At 41.9% G+C, this 16,534-nt stretch overlaps 2 protein-coding genes across 8 annotated transcripts in view; one reads left to right on the top strand and one right to left on the bottom strand.

Moving 5' to 3' along the window:
• LOC123759625 (uncharacterized) overlaps positions 1-16,534 on the bottom strand; it is an 84,069-nt gene that overhangs the window by 6,998 nt on the left and 60,537 nt on the right. Inside the window, exon 2 of the mRNA XM_045744760.2 lies at positions 1-3,357. This exon is cut by the window's left edge and continues 476 nt beyond it. Within this exon, the coding sequence (XP_045600716.2) occupies positions 1-3,357 (3,357 nt within the window). The remainder of the gene's footprint in view (positions 3,358-16,534) is intronic.
• Positions 1-16,534, top strand: part of LOC123759626 (uncharacterized) — a 53,889-nt gene that overhangs the window by 36,478 nt on the left and 877 nt on the right. For 6 of the 7 annotated variants that reach the window (XR_011225558.1, XR_011225556.1, XR_011225552.1 and 3 more), the window contains exon 13: positions 3,110-3,383. The exons of the other annotated variant lie outside the window; for it this stretch is intronic. The gene's annotated coding sequence lies outside the window, so the exon portion shown is untranslated. The remainder of the gene's footprint in view (positions 1-3,109; positions 3,384-16,534) is intronic. 7 annotated transcript variants of the gene reach the window in all.

The following is a 16,534-nucleotide window of genomic DNA, read 5'->3' as shown; positions in this document are numbered from 1 at the left end:
CCCAGGCCAGTGGTGGGACGTGATCGATTGAGGAGAGGAGTGCGTTTCTGTCCCGAAGGTTCTGCAGGGGCTACCTCTTTAGGGGGTTTCTCTTCTGCAACCTTTGATGGGCGAGGAGCTCTTGCTCCTCCAAGGCCACCAAATCGATGTCTGTTCGGGGGCCTCCTACCGCGAACGTTTGAGTCTTTGAGTGCAGGGCCATCAGTGGTGGGTGACACAGCATCAGCAGCACTCACTTCTTCATTCTGAATTTCCTCTGCAGCTCTTTCCTCAGCAGGAGATTCATTGGGTGCTTCTTCAACTGTAGGCTCTGTACTGACCTCCCCTCCTGTTGTACTTCCACGATTTCTAACCCTGTTGCGCAAACCACCTCTTGAAGGGATGTGTGGCTTGTTTCGTGTAGCTGCTGGAGGCTTTGCTGTGGTAGCCTCAGTTACTTCTGTGTCGTCCTTGGTGCTTGTTCTAGATCTGAATGAGCCAAAGGAACTGGTACGAGGCTTAGTAAATCTGGACCTGAAACCACCGTTAGGTCTAGAGGCAGGTTTGTCTGAATCTGAGGACTCCAGTTCAACATTTTTCTCACTGGCTACTTCAGTCTCTGGTGTTTCTGTTTGTTGGGGTTTGAAGCGATTGCCGCCAATCGGAGGCCTTTTACTGAATCGGCTTCCTGGTCTAGAGGTTGTCTGAGTGGTGCTGCTCTCCTGTGGAGCTTCAGTGGTGGAGAGTCTGTGTCTTCTGCCAGAATCACGTGAGCCAAAGCGGCTGGAGCCCTTGGGTCTAAATCCAAATCGTTCTCTGTCATTGCTTTCTTCAGTAGTTGTGGTGGGGGGAGGTGTGGTGGTGGTGGTGGTGGTAGTAGTAGTAGTAGTAGTGGTTGTGGTAGTTGTAGGTATCTCTGTACTAGGTTCTGGTTCAGGTTCTGCCTGGGGCTCAAGTTCTGTGGCACTTTCTGGTAAGTGGGAGGGAACCTGCGTAGCTGTGTCACCATAGTCACTGTAGTCTTGGTAATCAAGGGGCGTTTCTGTTTCATCATACACACTGGGGTCCTGTGTAGTGGTCTCTCCTGTGTCTTGAGCATCAGCGGCGCGAGATAATGCATAGAGATTGACGATGGAGAGAGAAGATGGTGACATTGTAGTAGTGAAAGGCACATCAGTTGTTATTTCCTCCAAATTAACTTCTGGTGTGACCTCTGGGGTCAACAGCCGACCACCTCGAGAAGACTGACGTCCACGGCCATCATGGGTTCTTGCCACATCTGGAACGAGGGGGTCCTGATGCTGTTCGTCGAGTCCCACATGGGAGGAATCCTCAATTAATGCCTCACTGGAGGGTGTAGTGGTCCGAGGTGGAAAGCGGGTGTGGGCAGGAAGCTTGTCCTCTTCCACTGTTACACCATGCACAGCATTATCAATGGTGTTGGTGTTCTCCCGCCCCCGTAAACTTCCTCTCCCACGGGATGAGGATCTGCTAGGCTCGAATGTCCTTCCACGTGCTGAGTTTCTCACTGGCTCAATGATGTTTTCTTCCTGGGGTTCATCCACTGTGTGGTGGCCACGAATCCTGCTCCCGATAGACGACCTGCTGCTGTCTCTTCTACTACTGTCTTCTTCTGTTCTGCTGCTGCCGCCACGGGTCCTGCTGCTGATAGATGATCTGCTGCCATCCAGTAAACCATTGCTCTCACTTCCACGGGTTCGGCTGCTACCCGAGGTTCTGCTGAATCCACGAGCTGGCAAATCAGTCGTGGTAGGTGCAGGTGTGGTGGTGGTGGTGGTGCTGGTGGTGGTTGTAGTGGTGGTGCTTGTGGTTGTATCAAATTCCTCGGTTAGTGGTACAATCGAAGAAGACTCGACATCAACGGCTGCAATTTCGTCATCATACTGGGGGTACTCGTCATCATAATAATATATGTATTCATACTCATACAGCTGGCCATTCACCTCCTTTATTTCAATTTTGCTTCTTGTCTTCTGTTCTGTCTCAGAGGGAAAGAGGAGCTTCTCTTGGTTATTGGGATTTTTTCCAAAGTTGAGTTCACTTTCATCGAAGTACTTTCCATAGAGTTCATTGACAGGAGGAAGTCCCTGGCCTTTTTCGCCTGGATTGAGGATCTGTATATTGGAATCATTAGACTTGGTAACCTTAACAATCTCCGACACATCTGGCACGTCAGTGGAATACTCGGGAACCTCTGTTGTGAGCTCTTCATACGGAATCTCAAATTCTGGTTCCGCAGCATGTTCAGGTTCTGGTTCTGGCTCTGGAGCATGTTCAACATGTTCAGGTTCTGAAGCATGTTCTGGCTTTGCAGCATGTTCAGGTTCTGCTTCAGGCTCATTTTCAAGGGTAAGGGCACCATCTTTGGCATGCAGGGATTTGGGGAGAGACTCGGGTTCATGCAGATCAACGGCATCAGCCACATAATCACCGTCATGAGGGTGTTCAGTCCTTGTTTCATTCTTGGATTCGATGTGGGTCTGCTCAAGTTCCAGATGATGCAGAATGTGTTTGCTCTCTCCCTCAACTTCAGGTTCTTGTTCAGTCATGCTGCCCTCTGACCCAGACTGTTCTGTTACCTGGTCCTTCTCAATCAGGGTCTCATAGGCATTTGATTCTGTCGCAGGTGCCTCTTTCACTATTGGCAAGGTTTCATCAGGAGTGAGGAGGATAGCATCAATCCCAGATTCCAAGATGTGCTGGTCAGGAATGGCTGGTGTATCTTCATAAAAAGTATCATAAAGTGGCTCTAGATCTGCTTCAGCATGCCCTTCTGGTTTTTCATCAACACTCACATGAACAATCTTTCCGTCTTCGGCTGTGGTGACAAAATCCTGGACAATAGCAGGATCCTGGAAAGCCACAAACTCCTGTCCAGGAATGGGTTTGGTAAGGATCTCAGGCTCCGGTCTAGATGGTTGGATTTCTTTAGCATCTCCAAAGGCAACATACTCTTGGCCTGTTATTGGTTCGCTGATGACCAGTGTTTCTTTCACCTCAGTGGCCTCCTGTACATCCTCACTAGCCTCCTTTACTTCCCCAGTGGCCTCTTTCAGCTCCTCGTGGTTCTCCTTTTCTTCTTTCTGCTGCTCAATTTTACTCTTGACAGAATGAGATCCAGGACGCATGCCAAACCTTAGATTCGGCGTGCGTAGGGGCACCCGAGCCTTTGGCTGGGAAGCATTGTTCTCCTCTAGTGGTGGGGCCTCTGTGGTAGAGTCGACAGGAGCCTCAGTGGAAGAGGTGCGTCGTGTAAGGAGATTGGGTCGATTGCGGTTGCCAAACAAGAGGCGGCGGCGGTCTTGTTGAGGAAGGCCCCCGCATGTGGCCACGGCCACCAGTACTAGCAAGCTCCACCTGCCAAAAAGGACAACATTTTAGAGGTAAAGCACTGAAGTTTATTCTCTTAACAATAAATAGAAAGGAATAATGCATATACATTATAGTGTACAGTAATAACTGGCATGCCAATTCTGTACAGTACAGTATTAAGCTATATTTTGCACCCAAAAAGTTGTAAATTGACATAAGATCACAATCTCCTGATGTCTACAACTACTTTAATACATTTGTAACATTAACATAAATTCAGTTTATATTATAAGCTCTTAAAGCCATCTGTAACTGATATTTTTGTAGCTAATTTAGCATAAAAGAAAAGCATTGCTTTTATACAAAAAAATTATAATTAATTTATGACAAGACAATATAATGAAAACTGTTGCATTTATAACACTTTGGTACTGCTAGAGAATTATACTTTATCCCTAAACAACTTTCTAGGGTTGTAAAGATAAAATGAAAAAATTGAGTAAACAGATAGTTTTAATGGAGAGAACTGATTTTAGGGTAGATTATATTGATCATATGTAAGCTGCAAATCCTTGACATAATAGGGATATTTTTTTTAATACCTTGTATTGTGTTTTTCATATTTAAATCTATAATTACTATAGAAAAATTAATTAAAGTACTTTTTTCTAAATCGTGGCATAATGTCAGCATATATATGCATGCATAGGCATCATACTCTTGAATGTACTAAAACATGGATACATGTGTACCTCAATTTGTTCTCAGTGTTTGTGGCTACATGTAATATTGTGTAATTACCTAAGTGTTGAACAAATCCACAAGGGTCATAATGAGGGTTCGAACTTACGCCCGGGATGATCCCGGATACTGCCTTAGTCGATTAGGCCACAACATGGTCAAACATGGTACATGTTACGGCCCTTGTGGATTTGTTCATTTGATGCATCACGCTATTGTGATTTCTGTGTGTATCTAAATGTTGTTACAGGATGAGAGCTACACTGGTGGTGTCCCATCTTCCAAGTACAGTACTGTACAGTACTCCGTATCATATGACGCTTTGGAACTACTGATGGTTTTGGCCTCGCCACCTCATTAATATTGTTCCATGTATAACGGTGATTCTCAAAGTGGAGGCACTTGGTTCACCAGCAAGGAATTTAAAATCTAATAGGAGGGACTTTAGCTAGGGAAGGAATGTCAGTCAGGGAAGGAACTCCAAACTGGGAAAGAATGTACGATACTCTAAAGAAACCTGGGACTGCAAGGGGAGAAACGTGAACTGGGACTGAACATTACTGATTTACAGCTTTGTTCATAAAAAGAAAACTTTTTATATTTTTCAACAAATTTGTTTCCTATGCTTGCATCTATGGCCTATTTGTTCTTGAAGTTGCAGGTTTTAAAAAAAATCTTCCTTCTCAAATGTATCGATTACTGTCATTGTTTTGTATGTGGGGATCATATTGCCTCTTTTTCCTTATAGCTTTGGCACATTTAACACCTCCAGCCTCTCCTTAATTCTAGAAGCAATTTAGTAGCATGTCTTTGCACCTTTTATTGTTTATTGATGTGCTTTTTGAGATATGGACACTACACCACTATTTCATTTCAAATTTTGGTTTCATGAATGTTGAACATTTTCTTTAGTATTTCTCCAGTAAATATACAGTATATTTAAACAGGATCCCAAAATTTGCTAGCATAGTTGAGCTTTAAATTTGCTCTGTATCTAGTGTCTCCCAATCTTTATGTACTTAACCCAAACAACTTTATCATTGTGTTCATTGCTGTCTTCTTTTATGTGCTAGCCATATGCTGTATTGTGCCTTCTAATTTTTGTTAAACTACCATTCAAGCTGTCATTGCAATTAACCGAGCTACCTATGTGCTTTAATATACCTACAATTTTCTCTTTTCTCTCTATTTTTTCTCTCTTTTCTCTCTATTTTGTTCTTGCTATGTAACTGTTATCATTTTTATAAATTTTGCAAGCATTTACCTACTTAAAATTTTCTTAGATTAAGGACCTGCCCGAAATGCTGCACGTACTAGTGGCTTTACAAGAATGTAATTACTATGCTATGTATCCTCACAATCCCAATGTACCTTCTTGTGTGTGTATATATATATATATATATATATATATATATATATATATATATATATATATATATATATATATATATATATATATATATATATATATATATATAAATAAATAAAAAAAAAATAGTACAGTGCATATGTGCAAATACCTCAATGTAGCTACAGGACAAGAGCTGTGCTTGTGGTGTCCTGTCTTCCCAGTTCTTTTTAACATGTACATTTGTGTACATTTAGATTTACTTAAAATGCTGATGATGATAATAATAAAATATATGCCTATATAACAAAACTTTTTCTTCAAGCTGGACACATATACAATACTAGATACTGAAATAAAAAAACATTTTATATTCTTTAATTTAATAATACTGTAATACCACACTGTCAAACATGCATTCACTCCGGATATAGCTGCTAAATTTTAATCTCAAGTCTCAAACAGAACAAATAAAGGTAACTAAAAATGTATTGGCTCATATTTAACGTAACTCATTAGCTTTATAATTTGTACATTTCCACATTAAAATATTATTTTAGCATGATTCTTCATAAAGCAGGTAACTGCTCATAGAGATAAAATGTGAGTTTATATCTCTAAAAGTAATAGTTGTAATATCAGACACTTATTGTTTGAAGCCACTAGTAAACCAAAAAAATATTGCTGCAGTCAATTTTATAAAAGCAAAATTAGTGCCTAAATTAGCAATACCCAAGATCAGTTAAAATATTTAGGGATCATCTTAACAGTTCTTTATAAGGTTAAACAATGTAAGCATACTGTAAAATTAAAACAAAGCCAACACCGTTTACTACTGGTGGATGAGACCAGTCACCACTTGCGGGAAAATTGGACAGCATAAGTACCGCCAGTTTTTATCTACCTGTGCCAGAACCCGTTCAGATCCACTGCGCAGCACAGGAGCCATAGTGTCCACTTTTTATTTTAATGTGCAATAACTATTAACTGAATACTTAAGTGTTGTCCAATCATTGAACAAGAATGCTGCATATGAAATTTGTAGAACTAAGCAATTGCTTATGCACCAATTAAACCTTTTCAAGCATATCTTCAAAATTATAAGCAATAGGCCTATAAAATATAAATTGCCTGCTGTCTACCTGGGCCTATAATATTTTCCATAATCTCCAAAACTTCTTTATAGAATCTGCAAACCCAAATTCACATATAAAGCATAAGAAATTAATATATTGCCTGCTATATAGCTACAGTATACCAGTATGTACACAAGTTAAATTCCAGTTTAGGTTTGGCTTTTTTAAGAATAAAATTGGGAAGCAAACATTTAATTATTGTATATGTTTGCTTCCCTATTCTATAGATTCCAGATTTCTGTATACTGTATATTTATTATATGTACACACACACACACACACACACACAATATGGAGCAACACTTGGCAAAAGGAATTTAATGTGAATAAATGCCATGTTATGAAATGTGGAATTGGAGAACATAGACCCCACACAACCTATATATTATGTGAGAAATCTTTAAAGAATTCTGACAGGGATCTAGGGGTGGTTCTAAGATAGAAAACTTGTCACCTGAGGACCACATTAAGAATATTGTGCGAGGAGCCTATGCTACACTTTCTACTTCAGAATTGCTTTTAAATACATGGATGGAGAAATACTAAAGAAATTGTTCACGACTTTTGTTAGACCAAAGCTGGAATATGCAGCGGTTGTATGGTGCCCATATCTTATGAAGCACATCAAAAAACTGGAAAAGGTGCAATGACATGCCACTAAATGGCTCCCAAAACTGAAGGACAAGAGCTACGAGGAGAGGTTAGAGGCATTAAATATGCAAAAACTAGAAGATAGAAGAAAGAGGCGATATGATCACTACATACAAAATAGTAACAGGAATCGATAAAATTGATAGGGAAGAATTCCTGAGACCCGGAACTTCAAGAACAAGAGGTCATAGATTTAAACTCGCGAAACAAAGCTGCCAGAGAAATATAAGAAAATTCACTTTTGTAAACAGAATGGTAGACGGTTGGAACAAGTTAGGTGAGGTGGTGGTGGAGGCCAAAACCGTTGGTAATTTCAAAGTGTTATATGACAGAGCGTGCTAGGAAGACGGGACACCACGAGTGTAGCTCTCATCCTGTAACTACACTTCGGTAATTACACATACAAGAAGGTACATTGGGTTTATGAGAGTACATAGCATTGATGTTTTTACATTCTTGTAAAGCCATTAACACAGTGTTTCGGACAGGTCTTTAATCTAAAAGATAATTTTAAGTAGGTAATTTCTAACAAAATTGAGAAATTTTAACAGGTACATTGTAAGAAAATTTGAAGAGGCATAGTAGGTAAATTATAGTAAAATTTGAAGATTATCAACAGGCATATTGCAGCATAATTTTAAGATTATTAATAGGTATATTGTAGTAAAATATGCATTCAATATAACAACCATGATATTAGATGATACTGTAGCAGTGATTACAATGGTGAAGTTGTATGGCTTAGGCACATATTAGGGGAGTAGGTAGCACAAGATAGTGCGAGTTTATGGCAATAGGTCGGAAACTATGTGGGATGAAATTAAGTGTTTTTGGTTTTATTTTTGAATAAGGCATAGGTTGCACAGTTTTTCAATTCCTTTGGGAGTGAGTTCTATAGACTAGGTCCCTTTATTTGCATAGTGTTTACACAGATTTAGTTTGAATGGGGATATCAAAGAGATACTTATTTCTGGTGTGGTGATTATGGGATTTAAACATGTTTTTAGCTTGTTTAGGGATTTAAACAGGGGGCTGAGTGTTGTCTGAAAACAAAGTTTGTTATTGTTCTGATAGCAGATTTTTGCTAGGTGATGATGGACTTGGCATAGTTTGCAGTAGTATCTGTGCACCCCATGCATAGATACCATATGTAAGATAGGGATAGCTTAGTGCATAGTATAATTAGAGAAGAGCAGAGTTAGGAACATAATACAGTATCTGATTTTAGAAAGTATACCAACTGTTTTTGAGACTTTTTTGGTTGTGTGTTGTGGATGCTAAAGTTAATGACATCCATAAGTGGATTTTTTTTTTTTTAAATTTATTTGCAACATTATTTAGTGTTTGTGGGTTGCGGTCAGAGCAGGTGAGGGTAGTATCGTCAGCAAATAATATAGGTTTACAAATGTGAGACATTAGGCAGATGTATATAACAAATAGGAGAGGTCCTAGGATGCTGCCCTGTGGCACTCCTATGGTTACTGGTAGAGTGGGAGAGGTTATATCATTGATTGCTGCATATTGGTGTTTGTTACTAAGATAGGATCGAATATAGTTCAGGCCAAGGCCTCGGATTCTATAATGGAGTTCAATGAAGGTTATAGTTAACAGTATCAATGGCCTTTCTCAGGTCAATGAAGAGTCCAATCAGGAACTCATTTTTCTCAAGGGCTGTGTAGAATATATCAAACAGACTAATAATTGCATCATTAGTACTCTTTTTGGAGGTGGAAGCTAAACTGACATGGACTTAGTATGTTGATTTTTGCGAGGTAGGAGTAGACCTGTTTGTAAATAATTTTTCACATATTTTTAACAATAAAGGTAGATTTCATATTGGTCTGTAATTGTCTGCCGTATTGCTTCCTTTATGAACTGGCATTACTCTCGCTCTTTTAAAGATATCAGGGAAGGTTTGACACTAGATATTTGTTGAATAGCAGAGCTTTAGGTGGTGCAAGGGCATTTTAGAACAGGATAACCTAACTTGTGTATTTGAAGGAAAAAGTGGTTTTTATAGTTCAATTAATTTATTATGCACTTCTGCCATACCCATCTTGGGAGTGTTATTGTGAAAAATATTAAACAGTAGGCTTAGGAACTGAATCCCAAACTTTGTTCAGAGATGAAAGTTACAGCATAGATGAGCTATCTTGGTTATCTTGAGATGATTTCGGGGCTTTTTTTTAGTGTCCCCGCGGCCCGGTCCTCGACCAGGCCTCCACCCCCAGGAAGCAGCCCGTGACAGCTGACTAACACCCAGGTAGCTATTTTACTGCTAGGTAACAGGGGCATAGGGTGAAAGAAACTGCCCATTGTTTCTCGCCGGCGCCTGGGATCGAACCCAGGACCACAGGATCACAAGTCCAGCGTGCTGTCCGCTCGGCCGACTGGCTCCCCAGCTAGTTAGAGAGTTTAACATATGTACATCAAGTTTATTTACAACTTACCAAATTAACATCTTGACCCTCCCTAAAGGCACAAACCTAACCTAAACTTATTTTCTAACCTCACCTCGCCAAATATATAGGCTAGAAAATTAAATGAAAGGTCGTTTGTTGGACTGTTCTAACTCAATGAAGAACCTGTTTAGTGGACCGCTCGGTAGCCCAATCAAGTAAACATAAACATGACAGTTGTATTTACTGCCAGCCTGGGTCATTCTGGATCAACCCCTTGGTCGCCAAAACTCATACCTCGCCGCTCCCTTTCACTTTGTGCTTAACTTGTCAGTCTCCCGACCCGTCCCTCCCACCATCACTGTCACAGGTGAAGGTGGACCGGTAACAACAGATGCCAGTAGGATGAGAGCCTTACTCCACCGGAAGTTGATCTTATTTAATGGTGGTGGTTGCTTTGTCTTGCCCGAAATGCTGTGTTGACCGAATATTTACATTTACAGCAGAGAATGATCAAATATTTACATCAGAGAACTGAATATTTACATTTACATCAAAGAACAAGTGAATATTTACAGGAGTGAGTGAATATAAACAAGACTTTAGTGACGTACCTTACAGGTAGAGATAGTCGACGACAAGGACAGTAGTGGTACAATGTCATCAACACTTGCCCGTAAGACCAATTTGCGAGTACGGTACTACGCCCTCCGTACCGTACTTGCAAACAAGAAATCAAAATGCAATCAACTTGGTTGCTGACCTTTTAACAGCCTCGTCCTTGATCATAACTAGCAAATCTGACCTTCTCGGAGAGGGGAGGGGCAATTAAATAAGTTCTTACAGCCTCGGACTCGCTCAAACAATGCGGTTCACACTTGATCACCACACACAAGGGCAGTTAGTGAACGATACCACAGAGCACATGGAGATATGCTGGTTTTTAGTTTGTTCCACACAGTGGTATGTCTCCCTGGACTACCATCAAAGTATTTGGTGGTAGTCCACCGTTTGTCTATGTCATGTAGATTACACATTCACATCATCATGGGTAACTACCTTTCATTTTCGAGGGTTTAAACTTGGGGCCGCAAAACAATGTTCGGAGCCTAGACTGTTCCATACAGAGTGCATGTACGCGAGTACATGCACTCTGTATGCATGTTAATTAGGTGATTAGGTGAGTGTACACAGGTATGAGCTACGAGGAGAGACTACGGGAGTTAAACCTCACGTTGCTGAAAGACAGAAGAGTTGGGGGGGACACGATCACCACATACAAGATTCCCAAAGGAATTGATAAGGTAGATAAGGACATGCTATTTAACCCAAGGGGCACATGCAATAGGGGGACACAGGTGGAAATTGAGTGCCCAAATGAGCTACCGAGATATTAGAAAGAACTTTTTTAAGTGTCAGAGTGGTTGACAAATGGAATGCATTAGGAAGTGATATGGAGGCAGACTCCATACAGTTTCAAGTGTAGGTATGATATAGCCCAGTAGGCTTAGGACCCTGTACACCAGTTGATTTGACAGTTGAGAGGTGGGACCAAAGAGCCAGAGCTCAACCCCCGCAATCACAAATAGGTGAGTGCACACACAACGCATAAGGCATGAGTTACTAGGAATAGCTGCATGAAATGCACCTCATGATGTTGGAAGACAGGAGAGCTGGAGGAGACATGATCACTACCTACACAATTCTCAGAGGAATTGACGGATAGATAACACAGGTGGTGTGCAAACAAGGGGACAACTGAGTGCCCAAATGAGCCACAGGGATGTTAGAAAGAACTTGTTCAGTGTCAGAGTAGTTAACAGGTGGAATGCATTAGGAAGTGATATGGTGGAGGCTGACTCCATACACAGTTTCAAATGTAGATATGATAGAGCCCAGTAGGCTCGGTAGTCTGTACACCAGTTGATTGATAATTGAAAGGCGGGACCAAAGAGCCAGAGTTAAACCGCTGCAAGGACAACTAGGTGAGTACTGTACACGTGGACGCACGCACTAGTAAGATGATAGTACAGTATACCTCTAGAAAGTTTGATGCACTTCCCTCATAACTGAACTCTTGGATAAGAGTGTACCTACCAGACAGGAAACAGCCACAATGAGAGAGAGAAGTATAGAGTGGAGAGAACAGTTGAGCGGGGTCATGCAGACCTATGACCTTCAACCCCGACTGTTACTATGTAAAGACTTGCCTAAAGAAATTAGCTCTTACATGTAATGTTTGATGATTATGTAAAACTGATGAAGGGCAAGAATTGCAGGAGGTAACTAAGTGGAACTATTGGGAGGGAAGTGGCAGCTTTTAGAATTCAATCTGGACACTTGTAATGATAATGGGTACGTGAGAAACATGATGAGATAGTTACAGGTGTGAGAATTACAGATGTGGAGTTCGGTGTAACAATATAGCACAGTTGGCTATATTCTCGACTCATAATTGGGGATTCCCAGGCAGAACAGAAATGGTTGGGCACGTTTCCTTTTCCTAATGTGTGTATTCGCCTAGCAGTAAATAGGTACCCGGGAGTTGGTCAACGATTCTGGGGGTTGCATTCTGGGGAGGGTCAGTAGTTCCACCTTGGGAGGGGGGGACCACCTCGATACAAGCTTATATACACAAGCTTCATGTCCCCGACAAAACAAATTAAGAGCTTAGCGTTTTCCCCGGAGACGAGAGATATACCCCGATTCTCAGTATATACACTGGGAGTTTACTTTCGTCCCGGACTATGTTCAGGACTAAAGTATACTTCACTTGTATATAAGTATACTTGTTTCCTTTAAGGAGTGCCGGACCAACCGGGCTGTGGTGGGTATGTGGGCCTGCGGGCCGCTCCAAGCAACAGCCTGGTGGACCAAACTCTCACAAGTCAAGCCTGGCCTCGGGCCGGGCTTGGGGAGTAGAACCACTCCCAGAACCCCCATCAACCAGGTATTAACTAGGTATACTTGCTGGTTGGTCAGTAAGATGTTGTGGTGGCCTTAGTAACCCTCCAGAGGTTGGTGGGCTTAAGCCCAACATAAGGTCCACTGCTGCAGCCACACACAAACACTACAGCAGTAGAGACAAAATGAGGTGAGGCGGGCAGCCAACTTTCTTATAGGATTCTAAAGTTAACAAATCAGAAATAATGAGCATGGAAGCTGGTAGACGCAAGCCTGGTTGATACCTGGTTGGCCAGTGGTTGATAACTGGTTGGCCAGTTGGCCAGGAGCAAGTCAGTGGAAGCTAAGAACTGAGATGAGCTACAGAGAAGTAAGGTACAACTAACTCCTGGGTATCACCTTGATGTTAGGTGAAGGGGCCATTAGATGATAGGAAACGTACCGAACCATTTCTGTCCGGCCCGGGATTCGAATTCGAAATTCTCGATTATGAGTCGAAAACAAACCCGATTGCACTACTGGGACAGCCCCCCCTCCCCTTCCCTTCATGTATCTGGCGATCATTGTTGCCGGTCCGCTCTACACCCCGTCAGTAATATCCAGTGTACCGTTATAACCAGCCACTTGCGGCTTGGACCTCACAATCAGGTAACAGTGATGGCGCCGCCTTCCTCTCACCAGATTTTCACTCTCTTAAGATTGTTCTGGATGTTAGAGGGAACGAGTGAATGTGTGTATTTACTATTTGTGCCTGCAGGATTCAGCTGTTGGCTCTTGGACCCCGACTCTAACCGTCGGTTGTCCAATATACTGACTCCCCGACCTATTGTTCTCTATCATGACTTGTACATACACGTAGTGTGCCTGTCTGTCTGTGTCTGTCTGTCTGTCTGTCTCTCTCTCTCTGTCTGTCTCTCTCTCTCTGTCTGTCTGTCTGTCTGTCTGTCTGTGTCTGTCTGTCTGTCTGTCTGTCTGTCTGTCTGTCTGTCTCTGTCTGTCTCTGTCTGTCTCTGTCTGTCTCTGTCTGTCTCTGTCTGTCTCTGTCTGTCTCTGTCTGTCTGTCTGTCTGTCTGTCTGTCTGTCTGTCTGTCTGTCTGTCTGTCTGTCTGTCTCTCTCTCTGTCTCTCTCTCTGTCTCTCTCTCTCTCTCTCTCTCTCTCTCTCTCTCTCTCTCTCTCTCTCTCTCTCTCTCTCTCTCTCTCTCTCTCTCTCTCTCTCTCTCTCTCTCTCTCTCGCGCGTGCGCGCGCACATTTTTGCATACATAAGCGTAACTGTAATGGCCTTGTTTCATCTGACTATATCTTGGTGTTCATTCCAACCCACGCTCTCCTCGCGCGCCATTTGGGTGAATTTTGCATCGACCTTCTCTCTCCAATCCCTGATTTAATTATCCTCTTCCTCTGCTTCCGGTTATATCCAACATGGATTAAGAGAGGGGGGAGAGAGAGGGGGGGGGTTGCGACAACTGGTCAAGTGAGTGGCTTGACCTAATCTTATTTTTGAGATCTGTCAAACCTGTCCTCACCTTGGTTTGTGTGACCCGTCGCTGACCTGAAATACGGTGTGTTACGCTGGCCAATTAACGTCAGCTTATTATCGTAACCTGGCGTTAATTGCCTCCTGTGAACTAAATCTGGACCAACCTGGGATTACCTGTCATTTGTGATCTGACTGGAACCTTGTGACCTTACCTCGAGATGACCTGACCTTACCTGGCTTCCGCGACACCACCTCAAGACACCGTGACCTTACCTGCCTTGTGCGGTATGACGTATGACCTTTTATCATTCTTATCGTCACTGACCTGTAAAGACACAAAAGAGAGTTAGAGCAAGCGAGAATAACTGTACAAAATAGGCAGAGGGAGAGACAGAGCCCAACATTATAACATCAACCAGTAACCAGCCTTTGTATACTTAAATATACAAGGAACAAATGACAAACAATTCGAGACTTATATTCTGAAACTTGTCATCTATTATTCTCGACTATAAAATGAGCCAGATTAAAAATATAAAGATATAAGCGGCACAATCAGCACACCGACCGGTGTCATAAAGTATAGAGAATGTTGTGCATAACGGGTCCGTCTAATTACCACACGCTACCACAAACTACACAAACTTCAGAAAGCTTCCTGGCAATACGTTAGTAATGAATAAATATGATATATTAAGTTAGGCTGACCTATCCTAACCTATCCTAACTTAACCAAACCTAACCTAACCTAACCGAAGCTTGGATCGTCGACTTGATTTGGCGTCACCAGCTTTTTATTTTCGTCTAATTTCTTTATAAAAAGATACTTTTTCAGATTAAAATTATGTTTTTTCGTGTTGTACATTCAGCACCAACATTATAATGAGTAAATATATCATATTTATTCATTACTAACGTATTGCCAGGAAGCTTTCTGAAGTTTGTGTAGCTTGTGGTAATTAGACGGACCCCTTCCACACACTGTACCACTCTGGGGACTTTATATTCTAATACGGGAGCTCTGGTGATCCAATATTCTAATATAGGAGATCTGGGGGACCCTATATTCTAATACAGGAGCTCTGGTGATCCTATATTCTAATATAGGAGATCTGGGGATCCTATATTCAAATACAGGAGTTCTGGGGATCCAATATATACTAATATAGGAGATTTGGGGATCCTATATTCTAATACAGGAGCTCTGTGGGGACTATATTCAAATTACGGGAGCTCTGGGGACCCTATATTCAAATATAGGAGCTCTGGGGATCCTATATACTAATAAAGGAGCTCTGGTAATCCTATAGAGGCCCCAGAGCTTCTATATTTGAATATAGGGTCCCCCAGAGCTCCTGTATTAGCATATAGGATACCTAGAGCTGTATTAGCATGTAGGAGCCCTAGAGCTCCTGTATTAGCATATAGGGCCCCCCAAGATCTCCTATATTAGAATATAGGGTTCCAAGAGCTCCTGTATTAGAATATAGAGTCCCCCAGAGCAACTGTATTAGCATATAGGATCCCCAGAGTTCCTATATTAGAATACAGGATCTCTAGAGCTCCTGTGTTAGGAGCTCTGGGGATCCTATATGCTAACACAGGAGCTCTGGGGATCGTATATGCTAATACAGGAGCTCTTGGGATCCTATATGCTAATACAGGAGCTCTAGGGATCCTATATGCTAATACAGAAGCTCTGGGGGACCCTATATTCAAATATAGAAGCTCTGGGGCCTCTATAGGATCCCCAGAGCTCCTGTGTTAGGAACTCTATATAGGATTTCCATACTAAAACAGAAGCTCTGGGGATCCTATAATCTAATATATATTCTAATATGGGAACCCTATATTCTAATACAGGAGCTCTGGGGACCCTATATTCAAATACAGGAGCTCTGGGGACCCTATATTCTAATACAGGAGCTCTGGGGCCCTATATGCTAATACAGGAGCTCTGGGGGATCCTATATTCTAATACAGGAGCTCCGGGATCCTATATGCTAATACAGGTGCTGTGGGGATCCTATATGCTAATACAAAAGCTCTGGGGATCCCATATATACTAATATAGGAGATTTGGGGATCCTATATTCTAATACAGGAGCTCAGGGGACCCTACATTCAAATACAGGAGCATTAGGGATCCTATATTCAAATACAGGAGCTCTGGGGGACCCTACATTCAAATACAGGAGCACTAGGGATCCTATATTCAAATACAGGAGCTCTGGGGATCCTATATTCTAATACAGGAGCTCTGGGGGATCCTATATGCTAATACAGGAGCTCTGGGAGACACTATATTCTAATACAGGAGCTCTGGGGATCCTATATTCTAATACAGGAGCTCTGGGGGATCCTATATGCTAATACAGGAGCTCTGGGAGACACTATATTCTAATACAGGAGCTCTGGGGATCCTATATTCTAATACAGGAGGTCTGGGGATCCTATATATACTAATACAGGAACTTTTGGGATCCTATATTTTAATACAGGAGCTCTGGGGGACCCTATATACAAATACAGGAGCTCTGGGGATCCTATATTTAAATACAGGG

Source organism: Procambarus clarkii, chromosome 8 (assembly GCF_040958095.1).
Source record: "Procambarus clarkii isolate CNS0578487 chromosome 8, FALCON_Pclarkii_2.0, whole genome shotgun sequence".
NCBI lineage: Eukaryota > Metazoa > Arthropoda > Malacostraca > Decapoda > Cambaridae > Procambarus > Procambarus clarkii.
Note: the sequence above shows the minus strand (reverse complement) of the source record. Positions and strands in the feature narration are given on the sequence as shown.